Genomic DNA, 19,598 nt, shown 5'->3' with positions numbered 1-19,598 from the left:
ATGTGTGCTAATGTCATTAAATAAATATATCCTTTTCTTTCTTTTCATATAATTATTTGTGTAGAAAAAACTTTAATACTGTAAATCTTAGCGGAATCAAAATACCATAGTTTAAAACGTGCTAATATCATTAAATAAATATCTTTTTCTTTCTGTTCATATACTTGTGTACAGAAATAAAACTTTAATAAGTACGGTAAATCATAAAATATCAGCGAAATCCAAATAAGTGACATATTAGCGACATAAAACTTCAGCGAGGTCAGCTTTATCAGACAATAAAAAATTTAAAGATAAAGTTGTAAGATCAGCTGAAATAATACTTTTAATAAATTTTGAAGCATTATATAGCTTACTGACAATTAAATTTAGTAGAAAATTGCAGTATTGTGTATGCTCACTGGATGTATTGTTGTAGGCTATACTTATAATTTAATCAGTAGCATGAAACCAGTGTTGTATGTTCAGTTAATCACTGACAAAACAATCACACAAATGTTTTTTAGATAGTCTCTTGTACGTCTCTTTAAATATAGCGTCATGAAATATTAGCATTTTGTATGGCCTTGCCAAATTTTCAAATATTTTATGCTCGCTAACATTTTCTAATTTACAATATGGCCAGGCATCCATCCATCCACCTATGCACACACACACACACCAAAAATCCATCTATCGATCCCATCCATCCATCCATCCATCCCATCCATCCAATCCATCCATCCCATTCATCCATCCATCCATCCATCCATCCATTCATCTGTTCATCCCATCCATCCATCCATCCATCCATCCATCCAATTCATCCATCCGTCCGTCCATCCCATCCATCGATCGATCGATCCATCCATCGATCCATCCATCCATCCCATTCATCCATCCATCCATCTATCCCATTCATCCATTCCATAAAACTTTTGTTGTTGTGGGTTTTTTTTTATTGTACATTGGCCCTTAGGCACCAAAAATGTTGTGTCATACTTCTTTGATAATTACAAGTAGGTTGACCTAAGCATAGTATATAAATAACCCAGTATTTTTCAAAGTGTTATTTATATTAAGTATAATACTGGAACTTTGTGGATTTGTATGCAGCCACTTTTATAACATCAAGCTGAGTTTTTGCCCTTACAGTTGGGTAATTTGAACTTTATGCGGCCAACTTATAACTTAATTTTTGTATGTCAGTTACATACATGTAGTCATTATAAGAATGACAGTTACATATTCCTCTCAATATTCTTATATTTTTCACAGACTTCATTCTAACATCCATGTAGTAGTTGAAATAAAATACATAAAAAGTGAATTGTGTTGTGCAGCCTAAAGGAAAACTTTGCAGTCTTTGAAAAAAGATCTGCAGTAAGTTTGTTGATAAAATCTGTGATAATTTTGAACAAAGATTCTGTTGTTTGTTTGTGCTTCCTTTAGCCGGCAACAGTTTCAAAATGGTTTCTGTTTGGTTTTGTTCCATAGCCTTGATTTAGACCAGGTTACGCATTAGCATCAAAGAATTTCAGTTGTAATGTATACCTGTAAATGTAATTAATTTTGTTTTGTTTTGTTTTTTTATAGTTTGTAATTGTTTATAAATTATTATTAATGAATTCTGATTTAGAAAGGGTCTATATGTTTTGTAACTTTTTGCCCTTGTTCAGTTTCTTACGAGTATGCATTGAAATATACATGTTTTACCTATTGCTTTTGAATACATACATGTATTAAATTGTTAAAGGTTTTCTCAGTAAAATTTATAATTCTTGGTATATGAATTTTCCTATGTGTCTATTCATTTATTACATACCTCTTTAATCTTAAAAATACAGAGCTTTATGACCTGTTTAAGAAAAGAAATCATTACTTTGCCAAACACCTTTGCCTTCCCCTCCCATAATAATTTCTGGAATAGCCCTTGCTTTGATTAACGAGTCCATGTCTATATGTCAGATGTAAAGTTTTCAAGAGGTGCACACCTGTCTATCAAATTCAAGTGCCTAATTGTTTTCTATTGGATAGAAATTCCAGTCGAAAAGAGTTCCGTTTTCCTCTAAATTAGATTCTCTTCTCTTGGAAGCATTAGTGGGTGTTTAATACACAAGAACGGTAGAAAGAAGTGTCAAATACCATTTAAAACTTCTAAAATGTCTTCCAGAAACTTGAGGTAGGTGATTTTTAAAAAGCATTAAGATAATTGTAATTTTGAAGTGATTGAAAGCTATTAAGAAACAATGTGCTTTAAAGGTATCTTTATTCAGTATAATCATGTATACATGTATGTTTATTATCTTCGGTGTAGTTGAATGTTGAATGATGGAAATATTCAACTAAAGCTGACCTTTCAGATGGAGGATGCCCAGAGTGAGGAAAGAGAGTTCAAACAAAGGGTGGGGGTGGAGGGGAGGTTTGGATGACAGCAAGTACATACACACTTTCCAAAGATGTACTAGCATTGAATTATAATTTGTTGAAAACATGAAACTTACTTACGTCTTTCATTTCTTGTAAGTTTTAAATTTCATAACGTAAATATACATGCATACATGTATACAAGGTAGATGGATTAAAGAAAGTATAGTGATTGAGCATACATAAAGGTCGTAAACTTCACTTCTTCTTTTAACATTTGTTGTTAGCAACTGGTCTTGTTGGAAAACATACCAACAAAATATGTGTAGAATAAATGTTAAAAAATGAGGCAGAATGTTCAATGTTTTTTTGAGGACCATGGCAGACTCAGGTACTATTTTCCAGTATCAACCAGTGTACCACAAAGGCTGTTTTTGATATACTATCCAGTCTATTGGAAAATGTATGGATAGATGGATTAATGGATGGATGGATGGATTTTTGGTGTGTGTGTGATTAGGTGGATGAATGGATGGTTTGACATACTGTAACTGAGAAAATGTTGGCGAGCATAAAATATTAGCAAGTTTGTTGTTTGTCATCTAGGATCAGTCAAGCTGTATGAACTCACTGGGTTATGTTCCTATATCAAAGTTTGTGGTGTGTGCTGTCCTGGCTGTGCGAAAGCACTGTACACAACTAATCAAGGGTAGCCAATATGGCCCAGATGACTGGATTTCTTCTCCAACTTAGTAGGAGTCTTTGTTATTTCCATTGTTTCAACAGGTTACACACTACTGGTTAAACACAGGGCTGAAGTTTATCTACAGTACAGAAACATTACCTTCAGTGGGGACAGGATCGAGCTCAGTGGGTAGAGCGCTTGAAATAGGTGCTTTGGTGGTAGGATCGAACCTCCTGAGTGGACTCATTCTCAAATTGTCCCAACCAGTACCCCACAACTGATATTTGAAAGGCTGTGGTATGAGCTATCCTGTCTCTGAGAAAGTGCATATAAAAGATCCCTTGCTGCTAATAGAAAAATGTAGTAGGTTTTCTTTGAAGACTACAAGTCAAAAGAGGTATGAAATCCGTGTTTCCAGTGACTGCTGTTCAATTTGTAATAGTGTAGCCAGAAAAGGTATGAAATCCGTGTTTCCAGTGACTGCTGTTCAATTTGTACTAGTGTAGCCAGAAGAGGTATGAAATCCGTGTTTCCAGTGACTGCTGTTCAATTTGTACTAGTGTAGCCAGAAGAGGTATGAAATCCGTGTTTCCAGTGACTGCTGTTCAATTTGTACTAGTGTAGCCAGAAGAGGTATGAAATCCGTGTTTCCAGTGACTGCTGTTCAATTTATAATAGTGTAGCCAGAAGAGGTATGAAATCCGTGTTTCCAGTGACTGCTGTTCAATTTGTAATAGTGTAGCCAGAAAAGGTATGAAATCAGTGTTTCCAGTGCAGTTTGTAATATTGTAGCCAGAAGAGGTATGAAATCAGTGTTTCCAGTGACTGCTGTTCAATTTGTACTAGTGTAGCCAGAAGAGGTATGAAATCAGTGTTTCCAGTGACTGCTGTTCAATTTGTACTAGTGTAGCCAGAAGAGGTATGAAATCAGTGTTTCCAGTGACTGCTGTTCAGTTTGTACTAGTGTAGCCAGAAGAGGTATGAAATCCGTGTTTCCAGTGCAGTTTGTAATATTGTAGCCAGAAGAGGTATGAAATCATTGTTTCGAGTGCTTGCTGTTCAGTTTGTACTAGTGTAGCCAGAAGAGGTATGAAATCCGTGTTTCCAGTGACTGCTGTTCAATTTGTAATAGTGTAGCCAGAAAAGGTATGAAATCAGTGTTTCCAGTGCAGTTTGTAATAGTGTAGCCAGAAGAGGTATGAAATCATTGTTTCGAGTGCTTGCTGTTCAGTTTGTACTAGTGTAGCCAGAAGAGGTATGAAATCATTGTTTTGAGTGCTTGCTGTTCAGTTTGTAATAGTGTAGCCAGAAGAGGTATGAAATCAGTGTTTCCAGTGACTGCTGTTCAGTTTGTACTAGTGTAGCCAGAAGAGGTATGAAATCATTGTTTCGAGTGCTTGCTGTTCAGTTTGTACTAGTGTAGCCAGAAGAGGTATGAAATCATTGTTTCGAGTGCTTGCTGTTCAGTTTGTACTAGTGTAGCCAGAAGAGGTATGAAATCATTGTTTCGAGTGCTTGCTGTTCAGTTTGTAATAGTGTAGCCAGAAGAGGTATGAAATCATTGTTTCGAGTGCTTGCTGTTCAGTTTGCAATAGTGTATCCAGAAGAGGTATGAAATCAGTGTTTCCAGTGCTTGCTGTTCAGTTTGTAATAGTGTAGCCAGAAGAGGTATGAAATCATTGTTTCGAGTGCTTGCTGTTCAGTTTGCAATAGTGTAGCCAGAAGAGGTATGAAATCAGTGTTTCCAGTGACAGCTGTTCAGTTTATAATATTGTAGCCAGAAGAGGTATGAAATCAATGTTTCCACTGACTGCTGTTCAGTTTGTAATAGTGTGTAGCCAGAAGAGGTATGAAATCAGTGTTTCCAGTGACTGCTGTTCAGTTTGTAATAATGTAGCCAGAAGAGGTATGAAATCAGTGTTTCTGGTGCTTGCTGTTCAGTTTGTAATAGTGTAGCCAGAATAGGTATGAAATCTGTGTTTCCAGTGACTGCTGTTCAGCTTGCAATAGTGTAGCCAGAAGAGGTATGAAATCAGTGTTTCCAGTGACAGCTGTTCAGTTTATAATATTGTAGCCAGAAGAGGTATGAAATCAATGTTTCCACTGACTGCTGTTCAGTTTGTAATAGTGTGTAGCCAGAAGAGGTATGAAATCAGTGTTTCTGGTGACTGCTGTTCAGTTTGTAATAGTGTAGCCAGAAGAGGTATGAAATCCGTGTTTCCAGTGACTGCTGTTCAGTTTGTAATAGTGTAGCCAGAAGAGGTATGAAATCATTGTTTCTGGTGACTGGTGTTCGCTTTGTAATAGTGTAGCTAGAAGAGGTATGAAATCAATGTTTCCCGTGCTTGCTGTTCAGTTTGTAATAGTGTAGCCAGAAGAGGTATGAAATCAGTGTTTCCACTGACTGCTGTTCAGTTTGTAATAGTGTAGCCAGAAGAGGGATGAAATCAGTGTTTCCAGTGACAGCTGTTCAATTTGTAATAGTGTAGCCAGAATAGGTATGAAATCTGTGTTTCCAGTGCAGTTTGTAATAGTGTAGCCAGAAGAGGTATGAAATCAGTGTTTCCAGTGACTGCTGTTCAATTTGTACTAGTGTAGCCAGAAGAGGTATGAAATCAGTGTTTCCAGTGACTGCTGTTCAGTTTGTACTAGTGTAGCCAGAAGAGGTATGAAATCAGTGTTTCCAGTGACTGCTGTTCAGTTTGTACTAGTGTAGCCAGAAGAGGTATGAAATCAGTGTTTCCAGTGACTGCTGTTCAGTTTGTACTAGTGTAGCCAGAAGAGGTTGGGTGTCTTACATTAAAGGATAGTCTGCTGCATTTATCTGGCGGCCAGGCTATTGATGGATGTGCCAGTAATGCTACTCACCAGTGGGTGGGTCGTGTAGATACGCTCTGTGCTGTATTGATGTTGCCTGTCTGTTTATCACTGTGTGTGTAACAAGATGAGAGCAGGGCCTGTCAGTACTCAGTTTGGTATACATTTTCCACGGGGATACATTCCAGGCAGTTTTTGTAACATGGATGCTTTGATAGCAAATATATAGGTTTTGTTTTTGTTCAGCCCCTTTGCTTTATGGGAGCAAGATGGTGATTAAACATAGTTAAAAAAAACCCGCCATCATTCTGCATCTGTCTGTCCATCTGTAATCCATCCATTAAGCCAATCAGATACTTTCCCATCCATCTGTCAAACCATGTGTCTGTCAGGGTGTCTATCAACCCATCCATCCATCCATCCATCCACCCATCCACCCATCCATCCACCCATCCATTTATTCCTTTATTCATCCGTCCATCCAATTATTAATTTATATCTATTCATTTATTCATCCATCCATTTATTCTCCATCCATCCATCCATCCACCCATCCATTTATTCATCCATCCATCCATCTATCCCTTCCTCCACCCATCCATTCATCCATCCATCCATCCATCCATCCATCCATCCATCTGTTTATCCCTTTATTCGTCTATTTATCCATTTATTCATCCATCCATCCATCCATCCATCCATCCAGTGACACTATGTAATACCACCATATTGCACTCCTAGATTAATTTTATTCATCTATATATATTTTTTGTTTGAAGATTTTATGTCATCCAGTTTGTTAGTTTGACAGATACCAGCTTGAGATTTAAGATAGGTCATATTAAAATCTGATTTACCGATAACACACCCACAAAACATGTAACTATAAACAGGTCAAATATGTGGTATTTGAAAGGATCATGTTGACTTTATATTGCATTGTTGGCATCAGTGCATTTGTTTACACGAAAGTTATTGCAGTAAAGGAAAACATCTCTAGACTGACATTTTGTTCATGCAAGAATGCACATGTAACCCCTATTCATTTGTATTATCTGTTGAATGGTTTTATTTTCATTAAAATATGTACATTGGTTTCAAAACCAACAGACAAATTTTATATGAATGGACTTACAGTATAATATTCAGTGTTTCTCTCTCTCTCTCTCTCTCTCTCTCTCTCTCTCTCTCTCTCTCTCTCTCTCTCTCTCTCTCTCTCTCTCTCTCATGCAGTATTTTAACATGTATGTCTCTGTGTGACTGTGTGTGTGTCTGTCTCTGCATGTCTGTCTGTCTATGTGTGTGTCTGTCCTATATACCTATACCTATACCTGTCCTGCGTACCTATACCTATACCTATACATATTCCCTCAAAACTGGACGGTTTTTATGGTCCCTTTTTAAATAGCTGTGCAGAAGAGAACCTCTGTAAACCGGGAACCTCTGTAAACCAGATACCACTTAAAACCAGACGTTTTACTTGTTCCCTAGTATGTCTGTTTCAGAGGAGTTTCACTTTACATCTGAATATACATACACATGTATATATATATTTTTTCAACTACGTTTTCTGGAATTACACTTTTGAAAATCATTTACCTTTTGTACCTACATGTACTACCTAGTACTATACTGCCAGAATGGAAGTCAATGCTAAATATGTATAATTTATGCTGCCTGTCATATTCTGAAGTATTGAGGTGAACATGACCTACATTATCTGTAAAACCATCTCTCTGTATTCCTAACTGGAGTTCTTGTCTGAGTGTATGATCAGATCGTCTTTCATGTAAACTATTCTTCTTGAGTCATTCTTTATTTTCCACTTTCCCATGCACATGCAGCTGTAGGCCGTAGTAATTTGAGCTGGCTTCAGTTCACGGAATGAGGAATCCCATGTAATGGATTGTGAATCTTATGAAACACCGTTCACAATTTCCCAGTATGTACAAGTAAGGGAGTGTTAAGACCATTAAGGAAGACACACAGTGCTTATTTTGGCTTGTAAGACCAGAGTCTTTCTGCCAGGTGTGAAATTTCCCACTTCACATGCATACACCAAAAAAAAAGAAAAAAAAAAAATACCGGAAGGAAAAAAAAAAGTAGGAGAAAAAAAGTCGTCCAGGAATGTTTGAGTATTATTTTTTTGAGCATTCTAAGGATAACAGAGTGAGAAATTGTTCTGTACACATATTTTGCATGGCTGTTTTGAGGGAAGTTAGAAAGTTTTTTTGTGTGTTTTGTTTCATGCCTAATTGTTTAACATCCATTTAGCTAATGTTTGTTAAATATTCACTCATTCATTCGCTGTAAACTGTGGACTGGTAGAATTTCGGTTCCTAATTATTATCGTTCAAACCTACATAATAGAGCTTTTTGTCATTTTATATTGTACCCGGTAATGTAAAAAAAAATTAAACTGTATTTTAGTTTTAAAAAAAAAACACATTCAGTATATATACTCTTCAAAAAAAGAAACGCAAAAGGGTACAAATGGGTTATAACTCCGATTTTATGTTTCCTACCGGTTCATGCTTTGTGAATATAAGGTCATTGCATGTCCCAAACACATTCCCACGGTTACATTCGATAAAACGCAGCTACTGTACAATAAAGTTCCAAAATGTGAATATTCGCAAAAACGCAGCCACGTGCAAACCATGTCACCACAGCACGTGCGTTGTCTGCACGTGCAACATGAACACCGACAGTATAAAAGTGCAGGGTGTTCGCTTGCCTGGCCTCTGTATCTGGCCGACAGTTGACAATCCAGGACATGCCACGTCTCAGTGAACCGCAGAGAAACAATGCCATCGGCCGACTAGACGCAGGCGAATCCAGAACGGCCGTTGCCAGGGAATTCCATGTGTCCCCAAGCACCATCTCCAGACTGTGGGACCGTTACCAGCAACATGGATCAACACGTGACCTCCCTAGATCCGGTCGACCACGGGTCACTACCCCCGGGCAGGACCGCTACATCCGGGTACGCCACCTTCGGGAACGATTGACTACTGCCACCTCCACAGCCGCAGCAATACCAGGTTTGCGCAGGATATCCGACCAGACCGTACGGAACCGCCTACGTGAGGTAGGAATTCGTGCCAGACGTCCAGTTCGAGGTGTCATCTTAACACCACAACACCGTCGACTCCGACTGCAGTGGTGCCAGATTCATCGACAATGGCCTCAACTGCGATGGAGACAGGTGTGGTTCAGTGACGAGTCCCGATTTCTGCTCCGACGTCATGATGGAAGATGTCGCGTGTATAGGCGTCGTGGTGAACGTTATGCGGCAAACTGCGTGCAGGAAGTGGACAGATTCGGCGGGGGTAGTGTCATGGTGTGGGCAGCCATCTCACACACTGGCAGAACTGACCTGGTCCACGTGCAGGGCAACCTGAATGCACAGGGCTACATTGACCAGATCCTCCGGCCACACATCGTTCCAGTTATGGCCAACGTCAACGCAGTGTTCCAACATGACAATGCCAGGCCTCACACAGCACGTCTCACAACGGCTTTCCTACAAAACAACAACATTAATGTCCTTCCTTGGCCATCGATATCACCGGATTTGAACCCAATTGAGCATCTATGGGACGAGTTGGACCGACGCCTCCGACAGCGACAACCACAGCCCCAGACCCTGCCCGAGCTGGCAGCAGCCTTGCAGGCCGAGTGGGCCACCATCCCCTGGGACGTCATCCGTACTCTGGTTGCTTCAATGGGCAGGCGGTGCCAGGCAGTTGTCAACACACGCGGAGGCCACACCCGGTATTGACTCCAGATGACCTTGACCTTGGTGGTGTGTCCTATCACTTACTCACAATGGACTAGAGTGAATTGTGAACAATCCTGCAACATTTGGTAATTATCGGACTCACCATTCAATAATTAAATCAGTTCTCCAAATGTTACGACAATGTGGTTTTGCGTTTCTTCTTTTGAAGAGTATATTTGAATAGAAGACCTGTAATGTACACAAGACTATATTGTGTAATCTAGTCTTACTAACAATAAACACACCTACATGTAGCCAGTAGTAAATGTCTACTAAAGATTTTCTACATTGTAATGATTTTATTTTTAAATTAAAAATCCACAAAGTCTCCAAAGTTTAGTGTACATGTAAATTTTACACATTCAAGACCCTTATGATGTTTACTTTCATATGATGTAAAGTTTCCATGTAAATATGCTTTTTATTTTCAGTCCCTGACCAAATACCATGAAATGCCCCTATATTACAAATACTAATTCTGAGGTAATCTGTTTCAAAGTATTAGTATCTCCCAAATACACAGTTTTGTATCAACATTAATTTTTTTATGAATAATGAATGCCCAGAGATACATGGTTGCAGAGATAATGTTTTTGTCAAGTTATATATTATACATATGAACATACATGTATACTACTCAAAAGAATTTAAGGGTCAGACGATATTTTCGACATTATTTTATGAATGTCAATTATATTAGCTAGACCATAATGTCACGCATGGTATTGTTCCATTTTGACGAAAGTGGGTCTAAGCAACCCATAAATGAATTAAAATCCACTGTCATTGACACTGTCGACTAGTTCTAATGGCGAAAACATTTGCACGTAAATTAGGGCGAAAGCGAAAGGTCTGCTAAGTGCCCATAACTTGCTTTTTCACAAAGCGCTTCATTTGCACGCTTTGCACGTGTATTCCATGTTCCCAATGCTGAATTTCCATATAATTGGAGCTTGCGTTCGTGTACGGTGCACACTCCAAATTCGACAATGGCACGACGTCAACTGACTATCGAAGATCGAGGAAGGGCTATTGCTTGGCTTCAGGATGGCAATACGCAAAAAAATGTTGCTCTGAGACTTGGTGTCAGTCAGTGTCATTGGCCGACTGTCAACGGTGCCAAGCAACAAATTCTGTTCAAAATCGTCCACGTTCGGGAAGACCCCGAAGCACTACAAATAGAGAGGACCGCTACATCACCAATATGGCTCTATGTCAACGCACAACCACTGCACGCCGATTACGTGACAATCTGCGGACTGCGACTGGAACTCGAGTGTCTGATCAAACCTACGTCTGAGAGCCAATAATCTACGCTGCCATCGCCAGGCTGTTCGACCACCACTCCTACCACGTCACAGAACGGCCAGACGTCACTGGTGCACACTTCATCTGCGGTGGCAACGTGTTCAGTGGGGTCGAGTGATGTTCACTGATGAGTCCAGGTTTAGTCTCCAGTTCAACGGCGGTCGGGTTCGTATCTAAAGACATCCTGGGGAGCGCTTCGCTGACGTTAACGTTAGACAATGTCACCGGGTGGTGGCAGCGTCATGGTGTGGGGCGGCATCTCTATCCACCACAGGACCCCCCTCTATGTGGTGGATGGCAATCTGAATGGAATCTGCTATCTGAATGAGATTATCCGGCCGTTGGTTCTCCCAGGCCTTCAGCAGATTGGCGGCGGGGCAGTTCTGCAGGATGACAATGCCAGACCCCACCGCGCCAGGGTGGTAACGGACTTTCTCAGACAACAAGGTATCGCCAGGATGGATTGGCCAGCATATTCGCCTGACTTGGCCCCAATAGAGAACGCCTGGGACGAATTAGGCAGGAGAGTTCGGGATAACCATGCCTCTCCGGCCAACCTTGATGATCTGGGTCAACTTCTTATGGCAGAGTGGCAGGCCATTCCCCAAGAGTTCTTCAGACGTCTGATCAACAGCATGAGGCAACGATGTGTCGAGTGTATTCGCGCCAGGGGTGGATTCACACACTATTAAACGAATGTTCTAATGTGTAAAATCCATGTTTGACAACCTTCAACTTTGACAGCATGTCATGTGACTTTCTTGTATACAGTGACATTTATTTGTGGTTTTTTGTAAATATGGAACAATAAATTTAATTTTTGGTGTAGTTTACATCATCAATCTAATACACTCTGAAACTTATTTGGTTATAAATTTTTGACCCTTAAATTCTTTTGAGTAGTATATTAACATACACAAATGCATTGAACAGAAGAGTGTATTTGTGTGTGTTATTTATATTGGCAGCAAATACAGTTGCCTGTAGTAAAGCACGTAAAACAGTTTATTTAGATTTGCCTAGTTAGATAACTGTTACAGTTTAACATGTACGTCTTTATCTGCATACAGGTTTTTTCCCCAGGTAATTGGGACATTATATAGAGCCAGATAGGTTTATTGGGCAGCATATTTACAAGGTTAATCCACATTTATAAATATTCTGTATCTTACTTTTCCTTTTGTTTCAGATGCTATAAATAGGACGTTGTATTGTATAGTGTCAGATACATGTAGTATATAGACAAAACCACATATATGTAGTTTTGTATTTATTACATACCCTAAATTGGAATTTTTTTTCCAAATAATAATTTAGAAATTGTAACACTGCTAGCTAATGACGGGGATTTCTAAATTTACACAACTAGGTCAGCTGTGTTACTACGCGGACCGAAGAACCACCAATTATTACACATACTTAGTGACATAGGAATATAGTTCTATTTAAACATTAAACAGAAATAAGAAAGAACGAGTGAAAAGTTACCTATAATTTTAATGATATTGTTTGAAATGCCTTTTAAAGACAATGTAATAGCTAAAATTCACGAACAATATAATATTTAATTTGCTCGTAATACGTCAGAAAACCTTCAGCGTGCCAGTTTTATCAACGAAGAAAAATGTCAAGAATTGTTCACTCAGTGTCTGAGTCGTCATCGGTGTGTTTTCTTTTATTGATCTTCATGGAATTATTTGTTGCTGAAAAGTTTAAGTTTATATTAAATGTGCCTCCATAAATCATCGCTCCACTGAATAATCCGGTTGACAGTTCATTCAAGTTTTCTATGTGAGGAGACGGCATTGTTGCTAAAGTCGACGACAGTCACTTTTTGCACCCTTGTTTTGGCTTCGTACACAATAAATATAGCATATCTTACCGTAATTTCACTAGAAATCCATATTTCGTAAAAGGTGCAATTTTTTAATCACAAGATTTTGTTCAAAGACATCCAGGTGCATTAGTAATGTTAAGAAAAAATAAATTCAATAGCAATTTTACATTGGAATTTTTTCAAAAAGGAAACGTCATGTACCCAGTTTATGGTTATTGTAAGGAGATGCAAAGTGACGTCATTGGAATACTGACGCCATTTAAATTCAAAATTAGCTGTATTATTACAATGCTGCGCCACATTAAAATAGAAACTAGTCTACTAACCTTGACCCCTGTCAAATGCCTATAACAAGCAGACAACGCTGTTTACAGGTCAGTACTTTTTTTTATTTTTCATAATTCTGGACAAAATATTAATTTGAAGTTTTGAAAGATGAAAGAAATAAAATGTACCTTTTGTCAAATATATCATATCACAAAATTACGGTTGGAGATGTTTTATTTATTGAAAAAGAATAAGAATTGTGTACGATGTAACGAAGCCAAAACAAGGGTCCAAAAAGTGACTGTCGTCGACCTTAACTATCGTGGATTAAAAGCTCGTTGGTTAGTAGTGTTCCCGTCTCAAGTTTTGGTATCGCGCTCATTAAATCGTAAATATTTGTCACCGTTTTCGTCTGTTTTCAGTTAAAGTTTTCCACAAAATAACATTTTAAACAAACCAGGCACAAACTTTGTTTACATATCGCGAAGGGCATTCCTGGTAACCATGTGCTATAAATAGTAGCGTTGAATACGGTATAGTTCCGGCAGTTGAGTTGAATACGGAAAGTTGTATTCAATTCTTGTATTCAGAGCTGTATTTATATAGTAAGATTTAATGGGTATATAATAAAGTATAGTGTCAAATATGTGTAATATAGTATAGTATAGTCAGATCTATACATGTAGGTGTATGCTATGGTGTATTTTTGGATGATGGAATGCATTTAAATCTACGTTCTAAGATGCTATATGAGTTTCATATTTTTGGTATGTTTCAGATAAATATATACAGCAGATTGCAAATTTAGTACCGGTAGGATTTTATACTTCTGCAAATTCCAGATTTTGGGTTGGAAGCCCAAAATATCTCCATTAAATTATGTTTATGATTCTGACGAAATCATAAAAAAACACAACCCCAAATCAATGCCTGTACAAGCAGGTTAATATATTGACATTGTAATTTAAGTCTGCATCTTTCTATCATTTAGCTTTTAATTCTTTCAGATTGCACGATGGAGCCGCCTATGGCGATTTATACATGAAGGTGAATGCGGCACATGTACAGAGATTGTGCTCGACCCTGACCTTGATCCTAGCTCTGATCTTGACCCGAGGGTCAAGAAATTTCTAATGGACAGGTCAATTCTGAAAGTCCATCTCCCAAACGGGGGGTTCAATATGGTGAAATACGGCGACGCCACTGATGTCAAGGTGAGACTGGGATATTATTTCTATCTTCTGTTTAAAACCAAACCCTCAATACTGTGTCAGATATGGATTACTGGTTGATGGCAGCATTGCTTTAGTACGAGCCTTGTCAAACATTTTAATGATTTCTTGATGCGAAAGGGATTATAATGCCAAATGGAAAAGGGAAGTAGTTTGCTTTTTCACCCCATTTGAATCCCACTATATGTGCTAACTTGTCTTAACAACTAATACACTGTTAGTGATAGTATAAGTAACCATATAAAAATCTTATGTGTTGTGAAGGTCTGTATAATACATGTTGCATGACGAAACAAAACATAAATAGTCTAGAGCTGCTTCATTCAGGGTTAATTCAGTGTGAAATGTGCTTGTGAGTCTTAAAAAATGCATGAATCATGCATAGCAACTCATAACTTGGTATGCTTTCAATCACAGACAACAAAAGATGCCAGCAACTGAGGGTTGGAGATTGGGGAAAGTTATGTATTAACCTTTCAACTGGAACCAGGCATTGCCCCCAAATAATAACTGTATCTCAGTGGATTAAAGTAACAGAACTTAGTTCTAAAACTCTACAACATATTTTTTACTATTAAAGCTGTCTTTGATAATTTAAATTAGAAGTACTTATGGGAAACACCCCCCCCCCCCCCCCCCACACACACACACACAAAACAACAAATAAAAATGACAGTCAGTCATAAAAAGACAGATCGCCCGTCAGACTGGTAGTTGCATTTTTTAACTCGTCCATCAGAATTTTTACTCGTATTTGGCGAGCGGCTGAGTACTTTCTGCACTCCTGATTTTGTTATTTAGAATATTAATTTTTCGAACACCTGAAGTGGTTCTGGTCATCTAGGTTTTTGTAATACCCCAAAATGCATTTTTCATAATTCTAAAAATGCACGTTCATCTGAGAAGTAATGGTTATCGAGACAAGCACTGGTCTATTTTTGGATAGTATTTCCGTGTTAAAACATTACATATTTTAGCTTCTCTGTGTTGTAACCGTATCCAAATGTGTTGCATGTTTGTAGTTTAACTAAACTTAGTGTTAATTTTTGCAGGCTGAAACAAGGCTCTGTGCCTTTAAGTGATGTGATTAAGTAATGTGTCCTGTACATCTATAAAGGTCAAGATCAGTGTGTTAGTTCCAAGTGCACTTGTCATCCATCTTGTTTACAGAATGGCTTAATTAAAATATTTACATGATGATCATGCAGAATGCATGTGTTTCCTGTCATATTGATATTATACATCATTGGAGATTTCCTCATAACTTTGTGACTATTTTGCACAGTGTTTCATACACAGATAGATATTAAAACACTTGTAACATTTGATCTAAAATTAACTTAAAACAATGGTGTTATAGGATGTGAAAACACTTGAATTGATATATTCAGCAGTCCACTTGAGCATATAGATGCATGTATACATTTACACTATGTCCAAGTCAGCCCAGTGGTAAAGCGTGCACTTAATGTGCGGTCGGTCTGGGATTGATCCCGGTTGGTGGACCCATTGAGCTATTTCTTGTTCCAGCCAATACACCATGACTGGTATATCAAAGGCCATTGTATGTGCTATCCTGTCTGTGGGATGATGCATATAAAAGACCCCTTGCTACTAATGGAAAAATGTCGCAGATTTCCTCTCTCTAAGACAATATTTCAAAATTACCAAATGTTTGACATCCAGTAGTCGATGCTTAATACGTTAATGTGCTCCAGTGGTGGTGTTAAACAAAACAAACTGTTTTCTGTCCAAGCCATTATCTGTTTTATTATATGTTTAAAAAAGTCACCCCAAAACATCCATTTTTGCCTATACATGTACATGTACTTATAAATATCATACAGGTATTCGATATCAGAACTTGAACTTGACAATGACATTAACATAATAACAGCAATTGCTGTAGTTGTGATATGAATTGCTGTAGTTGCGATATGAATTGCTGTAGTTACGATATGAATTACTGTAGTTGTGATATGAATTGCTGTAGTTACGATATGAATTGCTGTAATTGTGATATGAACTGCTGTAACTAAGGGACTTTACAGTTTTGGGATACAGATTATTGCTGTTGGTTAAAGGGATAATTAAACAAAATATATATTTGTTACAAAAGTTATTGGTTTAAGATTGCTTTAGGCAGTCTCAAAATTGGCGTATTATGGCAAAAACATTTGAAACATGCCATACGTAACAAATTCTTAAGTTTGAGTCCAAAAATATTCAAAATATTTGTATAAAAATTCTACTTTTGATTCATTTTTTAAAGCTCTTTTATGTTTAAACAGCCTCCTATATATTATATAAATAGTATAATATAGTAGTATAATATATAGGGTATTAAAGTGAAGGTGTTTAACCTAACAATTAACCTCAAAAGTGGCTGTCATTCTTCTTTAGATTTTCAAAAACTTTCAAATAAAAGCCAGATGTTGTAGGCACTTTAAACCAATAGCATTTTGTGTTATTTCTACATGGCCTGCACTTGATGTTTTGCCGGCTAAACACTTTGACCCCCTTTGACCCTTTTAGCAAGTAGCTATCAAACAAAATATAATAGGATACAAGCCATATGGCCAAGCAAGTTGGGTTTTTTCATATATGTGTAGTGCATTATTAAGCATGCGCTGTTGATTGAACGGAGCACTAGCAGGGCCTGCATTGTAATTGATAACAGTACAGGTAGACATGGGAGTTAACAGGCAACATGCCATGGCTGCAGTTTGGAATCGGTTTATGTATGTTTCCCATGTTTGTAGTTGTTTTGCCTGAAGATACATGCACATATAATGTATCTGCTGTACTGCAGTTCAAAGCATAGAATAACATATATAAAGTTTTTATTAGTGATGTTATGATGAGCAGAATTTATTTCCTACCCAGGGTTTCTGCCAGAGGGTTTGGAGGGTAAAATTACATACTCTAAAATGTTGCAAATTACTGGAAATATATATATATTTTTTAAAAAGCTTTAGATTGATTATATTAAGGGAGGGAACTGCTCTTTAATATTTGTCAAAGTCCATGAAATGCAGTGTCCAATATCATAACATTTCAAACCTATAACCCCTAATAGGGGCACTTGTGGCCTGTTTTGTTTTCATTGCATACCCTCAAATTATTTTCTAACAGAAAGTCTGGGTACTACCACCATCATTTTCACAATAACTCTTGCTTAAAAAAATTCTTGTTTTTTATGCATTTGCTATGTATTGATACCATGTTGTACTTAGTCTCTAACAAAAACATGATCTTACAATACCTGTATGCCAAAATCATAACAGTAGAGTTAACTTTAACTAGGTCTGTTGGGAAAGGTCATCACTATTATAGAAGTCATTTGAAATGTACAATACTAGTTCAGTACAAATTCTATAATTCTTGAATCAATGTCTAAAGCATGAAGCTGGGTTATCATACCTGATAAACAATAAACAGTTTAATATTGTAGTATGGACAAGACTATGCCTCACCTGGCAGGTATCACTTAGCAATCAATGGCACCAGACTGACAGCGTTCCTGCCACCTTTCAACAAGTCGTTTCTGTTGGGGATATGTTTTACCCACCTGTCAGTTAGAGATAGCGATACCATCTCACATCATTCAAAAGAAACCATTTGTTTTAGCTAACATTGACCAGTATGTAGAGGGAAAATCACAGTTTACCACAATAAAGTTCAAATACCTAAGCGATTTTGGTACAGGTGGGTGCAGTTATTGCATTAGTTAATGAAATGTCTTTATCTAAGATGGTGAGCACTTTAAATTGCAATGATTTCATGATGGTATTTAAATATCATGTTCCCAAATTAGAGCATCCAAATTATTTTTTACAAAATTTAAAAACAAAAACAACTTTTGTTTTCTAAATGTAGAATCAAATATTTACAGATAAAACTGATCAATAATATGTATGTTTACTGTCAATATTATATATTATGTATTATATTATATTATATTAAAGGGACATTCCTGAGTTTGCTGCATTGTAAGATGTTTCCAACTAACAAATATTTCTACGATTAAACTTACATATTAAATATATTTTCTTGTTTAGAATATAAGTGTCTGTATATTTAATGTTTTTCTGGTCGACTTAATATTTGTAAGAAGCCCAAACTGGATCTGTCTTCAAATAATTTTGTACGTACGAAAAAAACAACATTTTTAGGAAATAAAATTAAATTTTACCTAGTACAAATATTAGAATAATCATAAACAAGTCTCTATTAATCGATAACATCTTAAAAATTAGAATGATCAGAAACACGTTTAATATACAGCCACTAATATTTTATACAGAAAAATATATTTGATATGTAAATATAATCGTAGAAATAGTTTATTAGTCGATAACATCTTAAAAGTTGCAGCAAACTCAGGAATGTCCCTTTAAATATGCAGTATGTTTATGATTGTAATATAAAAGTTTAAACCATGAAAAATATTCCACTCCAGAGTGTTAAAAAAACTGAATCAGAATATGTTGAATAATAAAATGTTATATGACATGTAGATTAACGACTAGGCTAAAGGATATTTTGAAGAATGATGTGCCATGGTGAGATAATTAAATAAAGGAGGTGATCTATTCTAAATGATTAAATAAACACAAATATCCTGGAGATTGCAACTGTAAAGTGCTGCATTAGAGATTGATTGCCTCTGTTGTGTGCTTTTGGTGGAGAACATCTGTCAGTATTGATAGTAAATTACTGTTCCAGCCACATGACTGATGATAGTAAATAAACTGTTCCAGCCACATGACTGATGGCAATAAATGAACTGTTCCAGCCACATGACCGATGACAGTAAATGAACTGTTCCAGCCACATGGCTGATGACAGTAAATGAACTGTTCCAGCCACATGACCGATGACAGTAAATGAACTGTTCCAGCCACATGGCTGATGACAGTAAATGAACTGTTCCAGCCACATGACCGATGACAGTAAATGAACTGTTCCAGCCATATGACTGACCGGCTGAGGACTTGAGGAAATGAGTTTACTGATAGAGAATTCTGACAGGATGTCTGTCAGTTTGTACAGTATCACTGGCATGATATTAATTATAATACTGTCAGTTTGCTCTGTTCTAATGACATAATTATCCACTTAAATAACAAAATGTAAACATATATATAATTTGTGGTGGACACTCAAGCACATGCTTATATTAAGTTACTACTTAACTTTTTTAATAGGCCACACTAATTAAAAAAAAATATATTGAGTAGTCATACTGTGCCTGCTGACATTTGATCAACAACAAAAAACAAAACAAAAAAACTAACAAAAAACAAAATGAAGAAATGT

General features: G+C 37.1%; 1 protein-coding gene across 5 annotated transcripts in view; it reads left to right on the top strand.

The window, feature by feature from the left end:
* Nucleotides 1-19,598, top strand: part of LOC121374936 (focal adhesion kinase 1-like) — a 119,280-nt gene that overhangs the window by 30,750 nt on the left and 68,932 nt on the right. For all 5 annotated transcript variants that reach the window (XM_041502081.1, XM_041502077.1, XM_041502080.1 and 2 more), the window contains exon 2: nucleotides 14,052-14,258. In XM_041502081.1, the coding sequence (XP_041358015.1) occupies nucleotides 14,178-14,258 (81 nt within the window). In that variant the 5' untranslated portion in view covers nucleotides 14,052-14,177. The remainder of the gene's footprint in view (nucleotides 1-14,051; nucleotides 14,259-19,598) is intronic.

Source organism: Gigantopelta aegis, chromosome 6 (assembly GCF_016097555.1).
Source record: "Gigantopelta aegis isolate Gae_Host chromosome 6, Gae_host_genome, whole genome shotgun sequence".
Taxonomy (NCBI): Eukaryota; Metazoa; Mollusca; class Gastropoda; order Neomphalida; family Peltospiridae; genus Gigantopelta; species Gigantopelta aegis.
This window is presented reverse-complemented; position numbering and strand designations above follow the sequence as displayed.